Source organism: Dermacentor variabilis, chromosome 2 (genome assembly GCF_050947875.1).
Source record: "Dermacentor variabilis isolate Ectoservices chromosome 2, ASM5094787v1, whole genome shotgun sequence".
NCBI classification, from domain to species: Eukaryota; Metazoa; Arthropoda; class Arachnida; order Ixodida; family Ixodidae; genus Dermacentor; species Dermacentor variabilis.
Genome location: NC_134569.1, coordinates 34,885,427 through 34,906,487, shown reverse-complemented (window position 1 = coordinate 34,906,487; position 21,061 = coordinate 34,885,427). Strand labels below are relative to the sequence as shown.

The 21,061-nt window shown below is 43.6% G+C and overlaps 1 protein-coding gene across 1 annotated transcript in view; it reads left to right on the top strand.

Annotated features, from left to right (window-relative positions):
* LOC142571625 (zwei Ig domain protein zig-8-like) overlaps window positions 1–21,061 on the top strand; it is a 262,564-nt gene that overhangs the window by 189,512 nt on the left and 51,991 nt on the right. The window contains exon 2 of the mRNA XM_075680134.1: window positions 7,731–8,011. Coding sequence (XP_075536249.1) covers window positions 7,731–8,011 — 281 coding nt within the window. The remainder of the gene's footprint in view (window positions 1–7,730; window positions 8,012–21,061) is intronic.

The following is a 21,061-nucleotide window of genomic DNA, read 5'->3' as shown; positions in this document are numbered from 1 at the left end:
AAGGAGGCCGAAAATTAAGAATGTGCATCTCATACCACGTTTTAAGGGAATCAGCTGCGATAATAATGCACAAGACACCAGAAATACAATATACTACGCTCATAAACACAGCGCAGAATAAATCAAACAACGCATTTGTGAAAGGTGATGTGCACAGTGTGCATGAATGCTCTGTGTGAATTATAATGCAGCTAAGGACAATTTTCCATGAACTTGCTCTTTCGATATTTAATTCTGCTTTAAATTCTCGCAGATATTGAATTCTTCATGCTTATAATGACTCACCATTGAAAGTGCTGGTACACGATTGTTCGTGGGATATATTAACGTCACGTGTAGAACATTTCTGGACAAAAAAAATAAGATGTCACTGTGACGCGAATGATGTCATTCGTAATAATATTCCTTTCTGATATCATCAGAACGTCCCTCCATAAAAAAAAGGAAGCTCTAAATATTCTTATAGAAAGGACACTAAGGCGTGGAATGTTGAGGCATCTTTCCTCCCCACATTGACAAATACAATACCGCAGGTTAATTAAGGCCTGTACTAAACGCCTATCAAACGACGACGAAGTACTCTATCCAAATCAGCAGGATTTTCCCGTCTGCATATACGAGGGGTAACCTTTAGGCGGCTGCCCGCATCCACATCTGGCAATGCCCTTGTACAAGTATCAATCAATCAATCAATCAATCAATCAATCAATCAATCAATCAATCAATCAATCAATCAATCAATCAATCAATCAATCAATCAATCAATCAATCAATCAATCAGCGTTTGCAAATCGTTCCTTTATATGGTCTCCTCGCCGCCTGCAAGCACAAAAAGTAGAAGGTGAACCAACACAGACGCCGCTCTGCGCTCGCGAAACGGCAACTATAGGGTACGTTATTCGGGCGTATCTCGGTCTCTTTCGGTCACCCTGGGTGCAAACAAATTCGTCTTACGTATCGTTGTAACCACAATAGTATTATGGCTCAAGCGCGTTCCGTGAGACGTCCACTTTGATTAGTGGTAACCCGGGAAGGGATTTCGGACGGTCAGCGCAACTTTCAGATGGTGCAGCATGAACACTCCGGTAACTTGCAAGCCACGCTGACAACATGCAAACAATGTTCTCCATGTGGTCTTCCTTCTGTATATATAAAGGAAGAACAGTTCACCTTAGCATTGAGAATAAAAACACTGAGAATAAAACATCCCTAAGCAGAAATTTAATTTCAAGGCGCTTAATGCTACATGTTGCTGTCAGACGCCGGAGTAGTGTCAAGAAATTCGTCCCTCGAAGATTTATGTACATCAGAGTATTCAAACAGCAATAGATTCCGGTGAACATCGCAAGATATTAGGATAACACTCGACAGTGTGCGAGAAAAAAAATGCTAGGTTTGAAACCTCTGCACCATGCGATAATAAGTGTGCCGTTAAATACGCAGTACGTTTTAGTAGAAGATGCCTTGGCGAAGTTAAGCAAGGTATGAGCAAAAGGGCGAAAAGAAAGAATAAATTCGGATATTTTAGAATAATTTTCAGACTGGCGCGCTGCTTGCTGTTTCGCATTTATTGATCTACTTATCCGCCTCCTCCCTTAATTTCTGGGCTAGCTTTGGTGAAAACAACCATGACCACCGTAATGTCACTGCCAAGTCAAGCACATATGGTATTCGGGTCTTCTTTGGAAACGAATCGTATCGGAGGAGTGTAGCTTCGCCTTTCGTATTGAATGTTATTTTAGGTTACGAGTCACCTTCGTTGCGAGCACACCTCGTACAAAGCCGCGGCCGCCACCGTTATCCTAGACACGAGCGCATCCGCATGGTTAGTCTTTCTTGCAACTAGAGCACGCTTTCCCGCCCCCTGTGCCCGGACGTGACTGCTGCCGAAGGCGCGACAATCAATAACCGCAAATATGGAGGTGCAAAAAGTGTTAAGAGGCTTGCAGCACGCGGCCTATACCAAGCTTGCCCGCTGCCGAGCAGTTTCTATATGTAGAAAACACAAGGGAGAATAAGAAAGAAAGTTCATCAATACTAAAACAAACGTTCATTTCGGTCAGGTAAATTAAGACATCTTGATCAGGCGTTTCGCCAGCAGCCGTTCTCATCAGCAAAGTGAAGTGGTTTACTATTTTGAGGCTATAGGCTATGTGCATTAGAAGGAAAAAATGGAGAAAAAAGTTTGAAAGGTTGGCGCCATCTGTCCTCTCCCAAAGGCCTCTCCCATACTTCTCCAACTACCCCGGTCATGTACTAATTGTGGCCATGTTGTCCCTCCAAACTTCTTAATCTCATCCGCCCACCTAACTTCCTGCCTACCCCTGCTACACTTCCCTTCCCTTGGAATCCAGTCCGTAACCCTTAATGACCATCGGTTTCCACCCCCATTTCTTTTTCTTGACTTCAACTAAGACGTCATCCTTCCTTGCTATCTTCCATTTCTGTGTTGCTGTAACATCCTTTCAGAAGAGTAGGCAGGCGTTGTGCCCCTTCCGGTGGCAGATGCCAGTCTGCTCGTCGCTTTCCCTTTCCTGTAAACTCGGTATATGTGTCCAAAACAAATAATAATAATAATAATAATAATAATAATAATAATAATAATAATAATAATAATAATAATAATAATAATAATAATAATAATAATAATAATAATAATAATAATAATAATAATAATAATAATAATAATATGTCATTATCTCGCGTTTGTTCCCTCACCCAATCTGCTCTTTTCTTATCCCTTAACGTAACACCTATCATTCTTTCCATAGCTCGTTGCGTCGTCCTCAATTTAATTACAACCCTTTTCGTAAGCCTCCATGTTTCTGCCCCGTACGTGAGTACTGGTAAGACACAGCTGTTATACACTTTTCTCTTGAGGGATTATGGCAACCTGCTGTTCATGATCTGAGAATGCCTGCCAAATGCACCCCAGCCCATTCTTATTCTTCTGATTATTTCAGTCTCATGATCCGGATCCGCGGCCACTACTTGACCTAAGTAGATGTATTCCCATACCACTTACAGTGCCTCGCTACCTTTCGTAAATTGCTGTTCTCTTCCGAGACTGTTAAACATTACTTTAGTTTTCTGCAGATTAATTTTTTGATCCACCCTTCTGCTTTGCCTATCCTGGTCAGTGAGCATGCATTGCAATTGGTCCCATGAGTTACTAAGCAAGTCAATATCATCAGCGAATCGCAAGTGACTAAGGTATTCTCCATTAACTCTTATCCCCAATTCTTCCCAATCCAGGTCTCTGAATGCCTCCTGTAAACACGCTGTCAATAGCACTGAAGAGATCGTATCTCCCTGCCTGACGCCTTTCTTTATTGGGATTTTGTTGCATTTTTTATGGAGGACTACAGTGGCTGTGGAGCCGCTGTAGATATCTCAGTATTTTTACATACGACTCGTCTACACCCTGATTCCGCAATGCCTCCATGACTGCTGAGGTTTCGACTGAATCAAACGCTTTCTCGTAATCAATGAAAGCTATATATAAGGGTTGGTTATATTCCGCACATTTCTGTATCACCTGATTGATATTGTGAATATGGTGTATTGTTTAGTAGCCTTTACGGAATCCTGCCTGGCCCTTTGGTTGACGCAAGTCTAAGGTGTTCTTGATTCTATTTGCAATTACCTTAGTAAATACTTTGTAGGCAACAGACAGAAAGCTGATCGGTCTATAATTTTTGAAGGCTTTGGCTTTCCCTTTCCTATTGATTAGTATTATGTTAGTGTTCTTCCAAGATACCGGTACGCTCGAAGTCATGAGGCATTCCGTATACAGGGTGGCCAGTTTTTCTAGAACAATCTGCCCACCATACTTCAACCAATCTGCTGTTACCTGATCCTCCCCAGCCGCCTTCTTCTTTCCATAGCTCCCAAGGCTTTCTTTTATTCTTCCGGCGTTATTTGTGGGATTTCAAGTTCCTCTAGACTATTCTCTCTTCCATTGTCGTCGTGGGTGCCACTGGTACTGTATAAATCTATATAGAACTCCTCAGCCACTTGAACGATCTCATCCATATTAGTAATGATATTGCCGGCTTTGTCTCTTAACGCATGCATCTGATTCTTGCCTATTCCTAGTTTCTTCTTCACTGCTTTTAGGCTTCCTCCGTTCCTGAGAGCATGTTCTGTTCTATTCATATTATACTTCCTTATGTCAGCTGCCCTACACTTGTTGATTAACTTGGAAAGTTCTGCCAGTTCTATTCTAGCTGTAGGGTTCGACGCTTTCATACATTGGCGTTTCTTGATCAGATCTTTCGTCTCCTGCGATAGCTTACTGGCACCCTGTCTAACGGAGTTACCACCGAAATTTATTGAGAAAAGACTGGACGATATGTCAAGACCGACAGACTAAATCCGTTAAGGCGAAAAAGAAGTAGACGGCATACGTTTTTCCCTATATGGCACGGTGACCCCTGCCAACACACTGACGGAATGAGAAAGGGAATATATATATATATATATATATATATATATATATATATATATATATATATATATATATATATATATATATATATATATATATATATACAATTGATTTCATTGCAAAGCCGCCTGACGTTATATGTTATTATATATTCCTGTTCCGGGTGGATGCCATTAAACATTAATTTGACGCCACTTCAGCAGATCAATTCTCGTTTGAGCTTACTCAGCATGACCTGAATGCGGTGGTCGTAGGAAGGACACCAAAACAATTTTGCATGAACGCAAGACGCTTAACTACTCTAAAAACAGGTGTTTAGCGTTGTGTATAGTGATGTTAACTGAATAGTCCTCTCTATCCGTCCAACTGTGGGAACGCAGCAGGGGAGGCATTTCAAATCGCGATTTCTTAGTTACAGAGCATGTTTAGTTTCCTTCTTTCTCGCTTACTTATCTTTTTGACGTCACATTAATTTGTTGACACTCGTTTTAGATTAGGTCAAAACGAGAAGTACGATTTGGAGTTAACTTTGTTTTAGTGTGTAATTAGTGTACTTCTGTGACTGGACTTTGTGGGATGATTTGCAGTTGATTTTTAGTTTAATGTGCTTAAGTTAATTATTTTTTTAACCTTTATGTTAAAAAAAAGCGACATCTCCTAAGTACCATATAAAAAAAAGAAGCAAGAAGTATGTAGATTTTTCATGTCAAAGCAGCAATATGTTTAAACTTTGTTTTCCTTTAAACAACCATATTTCGTTCTTTGCCCATAGACTCTCGGCTTTACATGCCATTATTGTTAATAGTATATTGTCCACCAATTGTATGAAGCTGAATAAAAATTGCTGGTTGCATTTTCGCTTATCTTTTTTTTGTGTGTGTTAGATGAGATGAGCGTTAGATTGAAGAGCGTTTGGTTCAATCGCCACCAGTGTTTGTGAGTGGTGGCGCTGGCTAACATTCCCAGGGTTAGTTCTATTAGTAAGACGTAAATAGCCCAGAAAGTGGATGGGAAAACAGCGCCGTGGTAGCTCGATTGGTAATAGCATTGAACGCGTAATGCGAAGACGTGGATTCGTATCCCACTTGCGGCCAGCTTCTTTTTCATCCACTTTCATTGCTGTTAATTTACCATTTCTTTACTTCAATTAGTACGTAGAAGTAATTTCCCCTATGGTTTCCTTGCTGCCCTTGTTTGTTGGCTTCTTATGATATATATATATATATATATATATATATATATATATATATATATATATATATATATATATATATATATATATCGAGATCTTCGTCGCTGCCATTCATGAACGCATGAAAATAGAAGAGTGAGTGAGAGAGAGAGAGAGATGAAGAGAAAAGTCAGGGAGGTTAACCAGATATTAGTCTCCGGTTTGCTAATGAAATTAGAAAATTGCGGAAGTACTTATACAAGTGTACGATTACCGTTTTCTATCAAGCATTATTTATGTTCTCCTACTAGTTTAGCGTCTAATCCGACCCACGTTATGGAGCTTTTAATGTTTATGTCGCTGACATAAATTTCAATCGTATGAAGAGACAGGACGCAGAAAAGTAAATAAAACCAGAAAGCCAGAAAGAAAAAAAGACAGCGTATCCATGAATAGTAAATACAATACGAATGCTTTATTTTGCGCAATAATAAATTGCACTTGCACCAAATCTTCCAACATAAACGAGGCCCGTGGCGAATTCATAATATCGTAGCCTTGATGTTTACCAGTCTGCCAAACCGGTCTTTCGATGTTAAAAGTAGCAACAAATGATCAGCGTAAGCACGCCACAACCAAGGCTCTGCGAGCCAATTTCTCGCACGGCTTTCCCATACCTTTTTAAGTGCGAGTTTCTTTTCTTTTATTCTTTAATCTATAACGTCACCTAGGACAGGAAGTCTTTGCCATTAGGCTAGGCCAGCGAGCATCACAGGATGCAAGGGCACGTCATTCCGCTTGATCGCTATGCTAATCATCGTCTCGTAATCAACGCTGTTCTGGCATTTGCGTTTCGAGTTTTTGTCTCCTCTTGTCCACCCATTGCCTACATCGCATCTTACCACGAATACGCAATCGAAAGTACGAGCTCCTCGTAGAGTAAAATATTAAGGCTCAGCTTGTTTGACGACAGTTTTGTGTTGTTGTGCATCGAAGTAAGAAACGATCATTGGAAGACGATGTGTGTGAGGCAGGGGACAAAGCGGGGCTAGTAGCTGTGCACATGGCGTAGAGCTGAAGACGCAGTGTGGTATATAGCGCTTCTAAGCCTCGTGGGTAATGTTCTCGTTAAAGTATCGTTTCTATCTTAGGGTAATTTATCTAGTACTTTGATTATTTTCGTTTTTTTATTTTGCCTATTTTGTTATATGCTATTTTTGGGTCTGCTTGTGTGTGTAGGGAACATCGTGCGCATGTTTTGCTGTGCTTTTCTTGCGCCTAATCTAACTTGAGCGCTGTGTTTTGAGTGGTCGAAAAGTAAAAGAGAAACCTGGAGTTTGGGTCTGCAAAATCAGAGGTCGGGCTCTTATAGGGCGCTTTCTAGCGTACTGATATACATCACAGGAAGAAAAAGAAATGTTCGTTGGAACAAACGTTGTCATGTTAAAAACCAAAAGGCTCGAACGCTGACTGTAAAAGGGGAACGAAAAATGCACTTATAGCACCAGAGCCCATAACTTCCACTTCGTGTAGTTCCTCCGGTGTATTACACGGAGACTGATTCTTCTCCATTTTTTATTCCTGAATGTTATGTTATCAAAAAAGAAAGAAATAAAGGAACAAAAAAGAAATAACGACAGCAAAAAGGAAAGCCCTTAGATAGTAACCGGGTGTCGATGCACATTGTAAAGAAGGCCATTCCAAACTAGGCAAATAACCTCACAGAAATAGTAGCCGGCAAAATTTTTTTATTGTTCGTTACGTTGCCTACATATCGCCCGAAGGCTACAGTGGGATGGTAAAAACAGCTCTTGTTCTCTAAATGTTTGGTGCACATTTCATTATGGCGTAATTCTAAATGAATGCGTGTAAAAAAAAAGAAAGAAAGAAAGAGATAGATAGATAGATAGATAGATAGATAGATAGATAGATAGATAGATAGATAGATAGATAGATAGATAGATAGATAGATAGATAGATAGATAGATAGATAGATAGATAGAGAGAGAGAGAGAGAGAGAGAGAGAGAGAGAGAGAGAGAGAGACAGAGAGAGGTGACCACGACGTCGACATCTCAGTCAACTTTCATAATTTCTTTCTGTCTCGCAGATTCATCGCGGCATCTCTCGTCTTCGGCCATGCTGACGCCGGCTGTCCGGCTGACGACACTGACCGCCACCGAAGACGGAGGCGGTGACGCAACCGCCGAGAGCCTCCGACAACGCAAGGCTGTGGTGGACGAGAGCGAGGCTCGACTTGGCGACGACATGTGGCCTCCCACGAGTCGCCTGTTCCCATCCTTTGACAACAGCACGGAGCGCAATGTCACGTCGCAGCTCGGACAGACCGCCTACCTCCACTGCATCGTCAACAACCTCGGCGATAAGACGGTGCGTGCTCACTCCAGTTCTCTTTGTGCGTCTTAATTCGAGTTCCTCTCTGCGTCATGAAGTTCTCGTCTTGTTCAGTTCGAATCTTGCTTAATTGGTATGATAGGGTGTTATTTACTCAAGCAGGGTGTGAGACCGGGCTAGTTGGCATCCCATGATGAAGTGACTAGCGCAAGAGTGGACACGGGACACAAAAAGGCAACAAGGACAAGCACAAACTTCCAACTGGTGTTTATTACAAAAAGGTACGTATATATACTCTCGCGCACTGCATCATAATCAGTTGCAATCGTGCAAGACAACATGGTCATCACAAATAAACAAGAGCCCACCATGGCCGGGCCAAGGCTTAAGGCGGCCTCCCACATACAGACCACAGGAATGCAAATTCTTTAGCAGTCAATGCTAGGGACGGTTTGCTAACGCAGTTTCCTTCTGCGATAGCCACTACCTCAATAATGATGAGTCTAGTGTTTTCCTGCCCGTCTCTTGCTATTATTTATGTTTCTTAAAAGAGTGGATGATATTTGCATTGGGAGCAATTGAACGCAAGGAAACCCTCTCTCCCTTATTGAACTTTCTCATTATGTTCCTGTAGTCTCACGTTTAGGCACCTTCCCGTTTGTCCCACGTAACCCTGCCCGCAGGAAAGAGATGTGTCATACACGACTCCTCTTGAACATTCGACATCAGGCAATCAAAATCATGCAACATTGCGGAGAGAAAGGGTTTCGTCGAATGCTCAAGAATGCTTTGCGATTACCATGTTGTCTGGCACGATTACAACTGATTATGATCCAGTTCGCGAGAATATATATGCATACCTTTTTGTAATATGCGCTTGTCCATGTCGGCTTGTTGTGTCCCGTGTCCACTCTTGCGCTAGGCACTTCAGCATGTTATTTACTTGCCTCTAAACCAGCTTTCTCTGAAGGTGGTTCACAAAAGTAATTGAGGCAAAGTCAGCCTGTATATTCCGAGATGCACGTGCTATTATATGCAAATTATATGTAAATGATATCAATATGGTTGCGGCCACAGCCCTGTGTCGAAATTTTATGGTTAGCATGCGCTCTCGGCACATTTAGTTAGTTTGCGCGATAATCGATGACGTCAGGTCAGGACACACACACACACACACACACACACACACACACACACGCACACACACACACACACACACACACACACACACACACACACACACACACACACACACACACACACACACACACACACAAATGGATACACATCCGACTAAGGCCTACGAAAATTGCTTACTGCATAGAAAAACAACGACTAGCACGGCACAAAGAGAACATTCAGTAAGTCCATTTAGTTAGGTTAGTTCAGTTTACTAGAATCATGAATGGTGTTCTCTTCAATAAACGCTTACGCAGATTGTGAAAGTCTAGGTAACTGAACTTCTGGCATAGCATTAAGATGTATAAACAAGATGTTCATGCAAGCATGAAGACACATCAGAGTGTCACATGCAAATGTGGTGTATAAAGCAATTCATCAATAAATAAAGTAGGTTGAGTCTGCAAAGGCAGAGCTTAAGAATGAAGCGCGAGCGCAAACTGCATCAAATGTGTGAAGACGGAGCGATAAACGCTGCAATGTAGAAATCGTTCAAAACTGCCGTTGTTAAGTTACTATTATAGGAAAAAAATGCCAATAAAAGCGCCCAACAATAACGACAATTATAAATTATGGCATTGAATTCACCTATGCAAATTTGCATAAGTCAATCCAATGCCATTATTTATAATTGTCGCCATAAGTCACTTCAATGCTATTATTTGTTCCCTCTTCATTGCTCTGAAATATATTTTTATGACTGATTGGTTGTCAGGGAACTATTATCGTCAACGACAGGGGCACTAGATGTTTAACACCAGTAACTGCCGAAGACTATAACATATCATCATTCTAAATTCGTGGATATAATTAACACCAGTACCACTCTGATACCGGTAAGAGTCGTTTGTTATGTTCATCATAGGTACACCCTTGAAAAAAATATACAGACCACGAAGCTGGCGGTGCAAGTTATAAGAGCCTTCATGCTCTGAAACTGCAAGCGGGCCTTGCAGCTGAAAAGAACATAGAAGAAAAAAAGTTTGAGGACTCCTAAACACTTCTTATGAGTTGAGAATGAGAAACCATTAATGTCTAGTTGAACGGCGGTGAGCGGTCCTTCGAGTTTTCGCTGCGAGTAATGTATTATAAGGGTACGTGCTGTCCGACTCAGCGAGCAGTAGCATCCTGCGGCGCCAACGCCGCAAGCCATCGATGCGGCAATACCCGTCGGGCGACGCGTCGTGACGATGCCCTTTAACCGCACGCAGCACCTGGAACGCAGCAACTCAGCAGCAGGCGTTCCGTTTCGCCCGCTCTGCCAACGCCTCCTACATAACACAAGGCCTGTGCATTTCGATACATGACGTCATGCGTCCTATGGGTTCGCTAGCACGAACGCCATAGAATCTAAAAGGGATGCTTCCAACAAAGCCGCTTGTGAGTTTGACACCACCGCTTTCGTCCCGCAGGGCTTGACAGTAGAAATTTCGGTCCAAGTAGCATGACGTCATAAAGCAAAGTGGACAGGCCTGTTATCTAGGAGGCGTTGGCTCTGCTCCGTCGAGGAGCGCTCGCGTTGAGAGCGAGGACGATGAGGCATCGCGGCAATAAACGCTCCCCTCAAGCAAGACCTGGCACGCTATTGCTGCAGCAGGTGTCCCCTTTCGCCCGCTGTGCTCCGTCAAGTCTCAGCTCGTGGCGGGGCGTCGGACCCAACGGTAACTCCGTCGACACGAAGCTCGTGATATGGCGTTGTAGCCAATGGGGACTCTGCCGAGGCCCGCTCGGAACGTGTCGTCGCAGCCAATGACAACGGGACTTTAGGTATCGTTTTGCTGCTACAGATGACAATACGCCGGCTTTATTGCTGAATGGGCTATTTGACGCTTTCGCATCAAAATAAATTTACGCTTATCTACTTTCTCACTCTGAGAACGTGCGAAGAACGTTTTTTTTTTCTCCCTCTGTAAAAGAGGATAATTATCCTCACGAACTGACATGAGCGTGAGTTAAGCGCAGCTGAACCTTCCTGCAAACGGAGAAAAATTAATTTCGATGCCCTAAAGACGCTTAAAGTACTTAAAAACGTGGACCCGTTTGCGAACCACTGAGGACGACAAATGGGTTCCACGTGCAGCGAACGATCGATGGCGTATACAGTCACTTCGAAAGGACCCAACCCTGTTACTCGCAAATTGAAGGAGAGAAAGACTAATGCTCGCTCAGCGTGACAGCGCTTATATTAGGTGCTTCCCGATACGTCTGAAGATAGGGAGTGATCTCATTACGCATGCATACAAAAGTGACCTGATATCCGTCGCCCTCGCTCGTCATATCCTCTCGGAGCGCAGCTACGTAAAAGTCCATAAACAACATAATATTCAGTACGATACAATAAAAAAGCTACCATTGTCGAGGCTGTCTCTCATCTTTACTCTTCTGTTTCGCCTCCCTCGTCTCGTATAATTTTGTGCGTTTTTGACAGCTCCGCGTATGGAATGCATCGACCTGCTTCAAAGGGCGATGTCCCCATCGATCACGTCCGCATTCGAAGCACGTACGCTCCACAACAAGAGAGGGTAGAGAGAAAGGAGGAGAGGGTTTGCGAGTCACTTACAAGCTCGTTTAATCTGGAAATTCCTCCTTTTTGCAAAGAGATAAAACGGATGAGGGAGAATACGGGTTTCAGAGTACTGAATTAAAGGGTGTCTTCCCTCTCACATTTCTTGCGTCGGCCTTACCGAAATTTAGGAACAATGTGATCTCGACGGAACAATGAAGGCGAGAACGGATTGATTTCTACGACTTCAGCAACCACGCTGCAGAAGAAGTCGGATTGATTTATCTGCGCGAGTGTGAATGCAATTTCCCAGTAAGAGGATTTGTGCTACATATGTTGGTGCGCCGTACTTGTAATTGGGGAGGAACTGAAAGAAGTCGAGACATCGGCAAATGAATCTATGTTTCCTGTTTTGAGGTGCAGTCGAACACTTGCTATTGACGACTTGCCGAACTTTAATGTGTCCGCTAGAAGCCATACATGCTTAAGAATCATGCCACAATGCAAAGAAAGATTTCTTAATTCCAGTTTTTAAGCCTTCCGTCTTCTTACTGTATTCGCTTTCTGTCTATTTGTTCTGGGTGCCGGGGCCTCGCGTAATAGCCTCTTACACGCCGTGTTTCTTGGTAACCATTGTTAGAGCTCGTACTTCTGCTAACATAGTTTCTATTTTTTCCGCTTAACAACATATCCGTTTAAGCCTTTAGAACTGTTGGGTAAATTCTGCTAAATTAAGGAATAACATAGCAGCTCCTTAGTTTCACTTATCTATGTTCCTTATCAGAAGAAGAAGTCACCAATTTGAAGAAGCATGTATTTATTTACCAAGAACGATCAGGAAAATTTCTGACATTACAAGGTGTCGGTAGCCAGCCTTTATTCATTAAATATAATCAATCGGTTCGTGAGGCGCATCTGCCGAATACTTTCCATTCATATGGTGCAATCCTTGGCATCCGCCATTTAACGAAAATAAGCGTAGACCTACGAAACAGGAAACGCATTTATTTCTCTTTCTTCTTTTTTTTTTTGCATAGAAGTGAAAGGAAGTAGCCGGAGGCGTATTGTGTCCAACCTCTCCTGTTAGACCCCATTTAACCCACGCTACGGAACGCTTTTAACCCCCCTACGGAGGTAGTGTGCATAGTTCCTTAAATATCTAAGCGGGATCGGAGTTCTTTTTCTAGGAGCTTCTCGTTAGGAACGAATCGAAGCACACTGCCAGGAGAGATAGCTATATATATATATACACTTTCATATCCATTGACCAGCTTTGCGCAGTCGAACGGACGCCTCCTACAACTCTGCCAGCCAGTTATAAATACAGGCGTAGTAAATCTCCGCGCAGAAGACTCACTCCAACTCCACGCGCCAAGGCGCTACACACTGTACAAAAACGCACATCCACTTCCAGAGGAGAAAGCGTGGAGGAGAGGTTTGCTCGTCAATTTGTTGCCATTGGCGCCAAGAGGAGGAGTGGTGCTCGCCGAAGGCCCGTTGGCGCGGAGCGATATTAAGACTGCGGGGGAATAGTGGACAGGACGCGCGCTGATCGGGCGGTAGCTACGGCCGAGGAGTGGCGCGGGGTGCGGGGGCGTCGAGCGTCAGCGAGCGGCGACGACAGATCGAGGGGAGAGGCAACAACTGCGTCTCGCGCAAACGTTGCGGTCAGCTCCGGGGAGGAATTACTGGCGTTCCCACAGCGTCGTCCTTGGCGGCGGCGGCGGCGGCTTACGCAAACAAAGTTACGTGTCCCCGAGAGTCGCTTTCGGGATTAGGTGTGGCGGCGGGCCTGCGGGAAGCGCCTGCGCGGCCGAGATTGGCGCGCGGCGCCTGCTCCTGAGTGTGATCTGCGGTGCGCTGGGATTAGCCGCAAATTGGATCCGAGCCGCTGTCGTCGAGCGCCTCGGCGCACACGCTGCCGACCTGCAGAGGCGAGCGCGCGAACGCGAGCGCTTGGCGGTGTGCCGACCCTGAGATGCCACTCTTCGAGCGCAGGCGTGCGGCCGGGGATCGAATGAGTCCAGGGGTCGCGGTCGCCATTGAGAGGCGCCAGCGCGAAACGCTCGGCGAGCGCGGTAACAGCCAGTGCGTGGGACGGATGAGTTGCGGCTGATCGGAAAATAAGGCCTGCGGCGCAGCCGGAAACTTTTCATTGTGTTCCTGTTTCGCGCTTGTTTCAATTTCTCAGCCTGCCGCAAGCAATTAACCGGCGACGAACTCGTCTGACTGCTCTGAGTGAAGCTGAGTGCGTGGCACGTAGTACGCTGCGTATTAGCGCGGACAAGGCCGCAGGTTAGTGCGCAGCTGAAACGACGAAGCCAGCAGTGAATGGAACGTCGGACAGCAGGCAAGCTCACTGCTTCCGGTAACACTGCCCTCGAAGTCTCGAAAGCAAAAATAAGTAACAGATGTTTACCAATTTACGTCCGTTAGAAGATAACGACGACACTGAAGGACGTTCTACCACAACTCTTAACAGCCTTCCGTTAGCGGTGAAAATGTAGTTGAGTTATACGCTAACATTCAGAAGTTCACGGATTGGTTATAATGAGTTGCATAATTATAACAACTGAAAGTAAGCTTTATAACCTAACGCGATCTACAATATCCTTTAAAGGTTCCCATAAATATGCGCAGCACCAAAAATGCGAACTCCTTCGTTACTTATTTATTCTATACCTTAAAAGTGCACAAGGACAGATGAAACAATGAACAGCGTGCCTAGTCGTCCCCTTCCGTCCAGGCATCTCTGGCCCAACATCGCCTAACTGCCAGGTCAGCGAAGCAGATTAAAACATTACTGATGAGTGTTGCTCACAGGCACCATACCCCAAAACCGTTCTTTTTATTTCTTGTGGCATGTCTGTATCCAGTACAAAGTTGCTGTCTTTGACCAACATTCAATGACAGGTAGCAACTGTCATTTGCTGGTTTAGAGCATGAACGCGGGACAAGGAAGAAGTTTGGCACGCGAGTCTTTCTTTTCAAAGCCCGGTGAAAGGATACAGACCGATGTACAGTCTCTGGCTGCAGCGGTGTCACACACGTGATTTAAAGCAATGTACACCAATAGGGTTCACACTTGCCGAGAGCTATTTGAAGCCATTCCAAACGAAGCCATAGGGGGCTTAGGGTGAAGCCCACTTTCAGTTTTCTGCCTTGTGATTTCCTTCTACTGCTGAAAAGCTTTTACAGAGTATTCTTCTTCTTTTTTTTCTTTTTGGCCGTTTGGTTGATTGCACCCATCGAGAACATTCTTCACTTATTTCGAGGGAACATAAAGATGTTTTTCGGGTAGCTATATGAATTGAAAAAAATGGTAATAAAAGTGTACTGAACATTAAATCGGATTCGTTTCAACTATTGTCATTCTACTGAGAATTATTTTATTCCTCCGAATTTGTTTTTTTCTTTTTTGAACCATACGTTCTTCTCACGAGTATTTGTCTCTTATGATTAACCTTTTGTAATATTACTTTATAAATGGCATATTTTTGTGTGGTTTCTCTCTTATTCTGTCACTTAACCCGGCCGTCTTTAACTGCCGGCTTCCTGGCCAATTCCCTTGCGAGAGTGTCAGTGACCCAGACTTCGTAGCCCTAAGTCAATGACTGCGATGCAGTACCAGCGCAATATGCCCTTTCGCACAACCTAGCCATGCAACCTAACAAATATTTACTTAAGAATTTCCAAGATTGGTCTTCACTTCTTCATGTTGGGTTAACCAAAAAATGCATGGCTTGGTTACCACACCACCGCACTGCATTGCTCACAAAAAGAAATGAGAAAAGCGGAAATTTTATCCCTTTCGGATCCCAAACGGCTTCAATGGATCGCATTTAAGAAAGGATTAATTCTCCGGGCGGGCGCGATCTCGCTCGGGCTGCTGTGTCTTGAAATCCACCTGCGACGAGGACGGAGTCCGCCGTGCGCTGTGTTTTTGCAGCTTATTTTGCGTTGATGCGAGAGGCAGCGCGAAGGATAGCTCGCTCGCTGCTGCTGCCACGCTTCCTCACTCCAGCGTTTTGACAGCATGTTTCCTTGGTCATCAAGTCAGATGTGTTCATGTTTGCCTATGCGTGCGTGACATCGTGCTTGTTAATTTAGATAGTGTGCCTATGTATACAAGTTTACACGGCCGGTAAAACTACTAACTTAGCTTCGTATAGTTGTCCTTCAATTTGCGATTTCTATCGATGCTTCGTCTTTTTGGTGAAACTGCGACTTTTTTAGATTCCTAGCTGCTTGTTGGCACGAACTGACCCGGTAAACTTCTGTGCTAGCCCATAAATCAAATATTCTGATAGCAACGGGGGCGTTATGCAGTTTTTGAATTTGACTGGTCTTAGTGACCGATGGTAGGGATCATGGGCGGCCCCTTGTTTTCGGACTGCTCGTGACTTCGTCACTCTTCTTTCTTTCTTTCGTTTCATCCCTTAAGCACGTTTCCTCCTCAAAGCTTAGCAAATAGGACGCGCGTCTAGTTGCCCCCCCTGCATTCGCTTTCTCTCCTCTTCCTTGTCCCGATCCTTATGACTCAGTTAGCTGAGCGATACGCTTGATTGCAAGGTGTGAAGGTTGAGAGCATGAGAATACAGTTTAAACAAACAGTTTGTTTACCGACAACGTTGCCGAGGTTCCGTGATGTTCAGAGACAGAAATGGCTCCAGATAACTGCTTTCTGGGTAATCAACTGAGCCCACCCACGGCAAGTTTTTTCTAAACCACTTGAAAACAATGAAGAGGTATATCTCACCAACTCTTCGTCTCTTTCACAATAAAGGGGCAACCAAAGGACCTTTTCAATCTGTTCAATATCCTCCCTTTCTTTTCAGTCATGACTGTCTAAGACGAAGAACCCAGAACAATGTACACACTGTTGGAAAACTTTGCCACGCACTGCGCCGTTGAGAGCCTAAGACGACAATCGCTGAGGACGTTGCCGTTCCCCGAGGACGCCCCACAATGCACGTGAATGGCGCTTCAGAACATTTGAATTCGATGCCGGGAAAACCACGATCGGAGTTTCGCAATGACAAATGAAGGGTTGTTTGCCTCGCCGACGGCTGCGTCGACGCAGCACGATTAAGCCGGCCTGTCTCGTTTCGAGGAATTCCGCCTAGGCAATTTTGATAATGACTCGAGACACGCAGGCATCCACCGAGCGCTTTCTTGAGCTTGATAGGAGCTTTTATTTTCATGCGCCCCTTTCTGGATTGGAGTGGCCTTAATATATGTTTTACGACCATCCTTTATCTTGCATCACGGCTCCGTACTTAAGCCACAATGGCCCCCTTCCATTGTTTATAAATTCAGCAGGGCCAATTTTTCACAAGACCCTGAACAAAACCCACCCTCTGCGTCCTCTGGCAATTAGTATTAAGGAACATGCGAAGAAACATATTTAACGTGACAAGATGAAACGAAATAGTGGCATGCATCGCGGCTGTGCGAGTATTTAAACCGCAATAACTCTTTCGAGCTTAGGTGAATTTAGCACCAGGAAACTACAACTCGTTGGACAACGGAAAAGAAACGCGCAAACTCATGCATTTATGCGCTACTTGTATTTGCAAAAGTTGGGTGTGTGTTTTTGGTGTTTCTCTTTGTCCAGTTTATACAACATACGCCTACTGGCAAATTCCCTTAATAAAGAAGGAGAGATGCTGATTGTTCACAACATGTTGCTACGCCATCTCAATGTTCTCGTCCGCCACAACGTCGTATCGTCGAACGTTCTCTGTCCACAAAAACGTTTGTAACTACGCAAGCTCGACTATAAAACAGCGTCACAACGTGAACGCTCGGTAATCAATTCGTTTTATTAAGGAACCTGTGGAAACACAACCAGCGTGGCAAGAACAAACAAAATATAATTGATTACTGTACCGAACAAAGCAAAATCAGCCTGTTGTATTTTTGTGAACGCCTTGATGCGGAGTCATTATTTGTGGTTATGGACTTATCGCGGTTTGGTCCAGTAGCTGGTTTCAATCACAGAATAAGCGGCACTCAGGTTCTTCCCTGCTACGAGGAATAGCGCGAGTTTACTAAGGCACGTTCAAAGAGAGAAAGATGTGCACTCCTTACAACCTACGCACCATTTGCCAATATTGTCTGCACTGTCCAATTAACTTCCGTCGTAACGTTCTCAATAACCATCGTTGTGCCACAGGGAGAAAGAAACAGGGTGGGGGCAGGGTCGTAAAATTGTTTCGAAACGTGCGTGCTCCAAATCTTAATATGTCGACAGCGTATACTCACCCCGCAGGCTATCAAAGACTTGCGCAACGCTTCTTACATTTTAGAGAACCCCATATTTCCTGAGCTCGTTGTACCTGTTTTCTTACACTCTTGACTAGCAGCTGCTTGACGAAGTCAGAATTAGGATGCCCATCTTACACTATGTAGACCCCAGTAATGACATTTTATAAGGCGCGAAGTCGCTATAGTCCTTTTACTCTTTCGTCACATCCACAAACCTCTACGTAAATGGTATCGCTGATCTACCCTGATGAAAAGGAAAGGTCATCAAATACTGAACGCAGCAATTGAGCGTGCCTTAAAGCGTACACATTTTTCCGTGTTAGCTGCAAAGCGACCTGCGCCTTCATAACAGCGACGCTAATGGGTTTTGTTTTTCTTAAACCGTCGATTTTATTGAACCATATTATCAGCTTCTGATTTGTTTTTTTAGGTTTAAATCAGGAATGAAAAAGAAACTTCGCGCAACAAACACAGAAGCGAGCCATAATGGTGCGCGTAATTTTACCTCCGTTAAAAGCATGCTGCGCCGATTATGTATTCCGAGAAGGGCGGCACTTTAAGCAGCAGCATCCTCGACTGGGGTAAACGATTTCTTTTTTCGTCAACCAGAGAGAAGAGGGACCATTAAACATCCTAAATTGCCGTTCGAATAACGCTTTTTTTTGTTAGCGGGCACTTTCTTTCGTAATTGTTGCTAGGCACTAAAGTATTATCTGCATTTCCCTCATGCTGGGAATATATGATAGGAAATTTTTTAAAATAAAATGCGAACCAGCAAAAACCATGACTGTGACTTGCGAAAGAATTCTTCACTGAGAAGCATACATAATGCATGCAGCTTCTGCGAGTGCTCGTGCACGTAGCTGGCTGACTTTTAGTTGAACCATGAGGCTTAATTTATGAAGCTATCCGGTAATTTAATTTACTGCCTCTAGTTGTATCTCGGACATCATTCATGAGGACCGCTGGTTTAAGTTTTATGTGGCGTGCTTTAGGGCATCGATAGCAATGGGTATTACACAGCTTGCGTAATGACTTAAAGGCCGGAGAAAGAACATTTCCTTTTTTTTCATTTTGCAGCAAGAGGAAAGAAAGTAAGTACAATCAATATTTCAAGAAAATTTTCAAGTGATGTAAGTAGGGAGTGCCCAAATTTAACCCTGAGAGCGTCGGTTCCCTCATCATAATAGAGGTCATCGACAGATATTGTCGAAATGTGAAAAAAACATAGAAAAGTAGGCATATACTTAGGCTAAGTCGTTGAACATTACATTTTTTGAAAAAGCGGTGGCTACAGAACCAAGGAAAGGCCTACTTGTGTTTGAACTTTCGTTTCGATATCCCATACTCCAACAAATTCAACAGCGATTGGTTCAGGGCGACTGCGATATGGGACTCAGGTAAAGCGTGTGAATATATCCAACTAAGGAAAAGGCTTTTACACCAGTCAACCGATCGCACCCCTACATCTGCCGATACAAATATGTATACAATTATCATCTTCAAGTTGCGAACGGAGCTGGGATTACTATCGAAATGCGCATACAAAACTTAACAGAATCTTCGACGGGCTAGTTAGAAAACTTGTTTATGTGCGGCACATCCTGGATATAGACACAGCTTCGAATATTCTACCTGCGCATACTGCCATGCGTCAAGCAAGAGTGAATCTGTCACGGAGTGAATTTTGCGAATGTCGTCATATTTATTTTGTTTGGTGTATTTAGCGAAAACAGCTCGTTCGACGATTTCGGCATCTTTCTCTGATACTTAGAAGGGAATTATTCTTTATTGCTTTTGCAAGTGATCAAATAAACATACAGATATGCAAGAATTTTAAAAAATTCATCGTGTTTATAATACTCCCCAAATCTCCTATATTTTTTATTGAACACAAGACAAGTGATTTCCCTTCAAGCCAATCAAATTTTCCTAAAAATATTCATATCAAAGCCTCACTACGTTTAAAATACTGCGCCTAACGCTAATAATACGACTTTCGGCTTCGTATCAGTTAAATGTTGATCCTACTGTCAAACCTTCCGTTTCTCTCTCTAGAGAAGCATATGATCCTTCTTTTTTTGCGCTCTTCGCTCTGTTTAAAACCACAAAGATGATAGCATTTCCGATATTGGGCGCATCACCGCGCGCGCCTCATATGAAATTTGAAGAACGAGGAAAACAATCTGTCTCTGCACGTCCCTGGCTGTCAAGATGCTGCACTCTCAGAATGCATCTCGACACTCTAAGCTAAAAAGGAAGAAAAAAGGGGCACATATCACAAGTAGTAGTTCTTCGAGTTGTTATCTTCACTGCTTTCTCAGCATCGCATTTACACATGATTGATTCTTTTTTAATTTCTTTTTTTTCAACATGTAGAACCTTTTGTAGCCCAGACGAAAACAATAGTCAATTTTTCATAAAATGTAGCTGAAATCTCACAGCTTCCTGCCTCATAGGCCAAGGGTAAAAAAAAATAAAACCTGTTCATTTTGATCTTTCACCTAATGAGTTCACAAGAAGGCATTGCATAGGTTGGTTCAAGCAAGAGTCTAAAGTGCTGCCACTCGATTCCCAAAGTGATGCTCCACGAATCTGGTCTTCGAGTGTTTACATTTATTTGTCGCTTATTTTCTCTCCCGTGTTCCTTCCGGCTGCGACCAATGTGAAAGTGCGAGTCTGTCAGTAATATGCCTCGATTATAGCGGAGTAGCCACCAGTGTCAGGTCACATGAAGGACGGGAGGAATGCTGCAACTTTGTCAGCTCTGCCCGCAACCAGTCAAGGGCGCTAGTATCACATCGGTTTGTGCCGGAAACATATGGGCTCGACGAACCGGATAATAAAAAAGAGGCTGTCAAAACCAACAAGCTGCAGTTAAAGACGCATGCAGTCAAAGTAAAAGAAATTAAGCAAGTGGCCAAGTAGACAATTCTTAACTAGGCAGAGAGCTACGACCTAGGGATGAAGCCTGAATTGGTGTGATCACTGCCCTAAACAAGGAAAAGTGTGCGCCTTCACAACAAACCACACTGCACAAAGTGCACATTACTTGTGCACAACATGCTAGGCGTGTGATCGGTGCATTAACTTTACCTGTATTTTTGTCTGATTTACTCCATTTTTTTTTACTT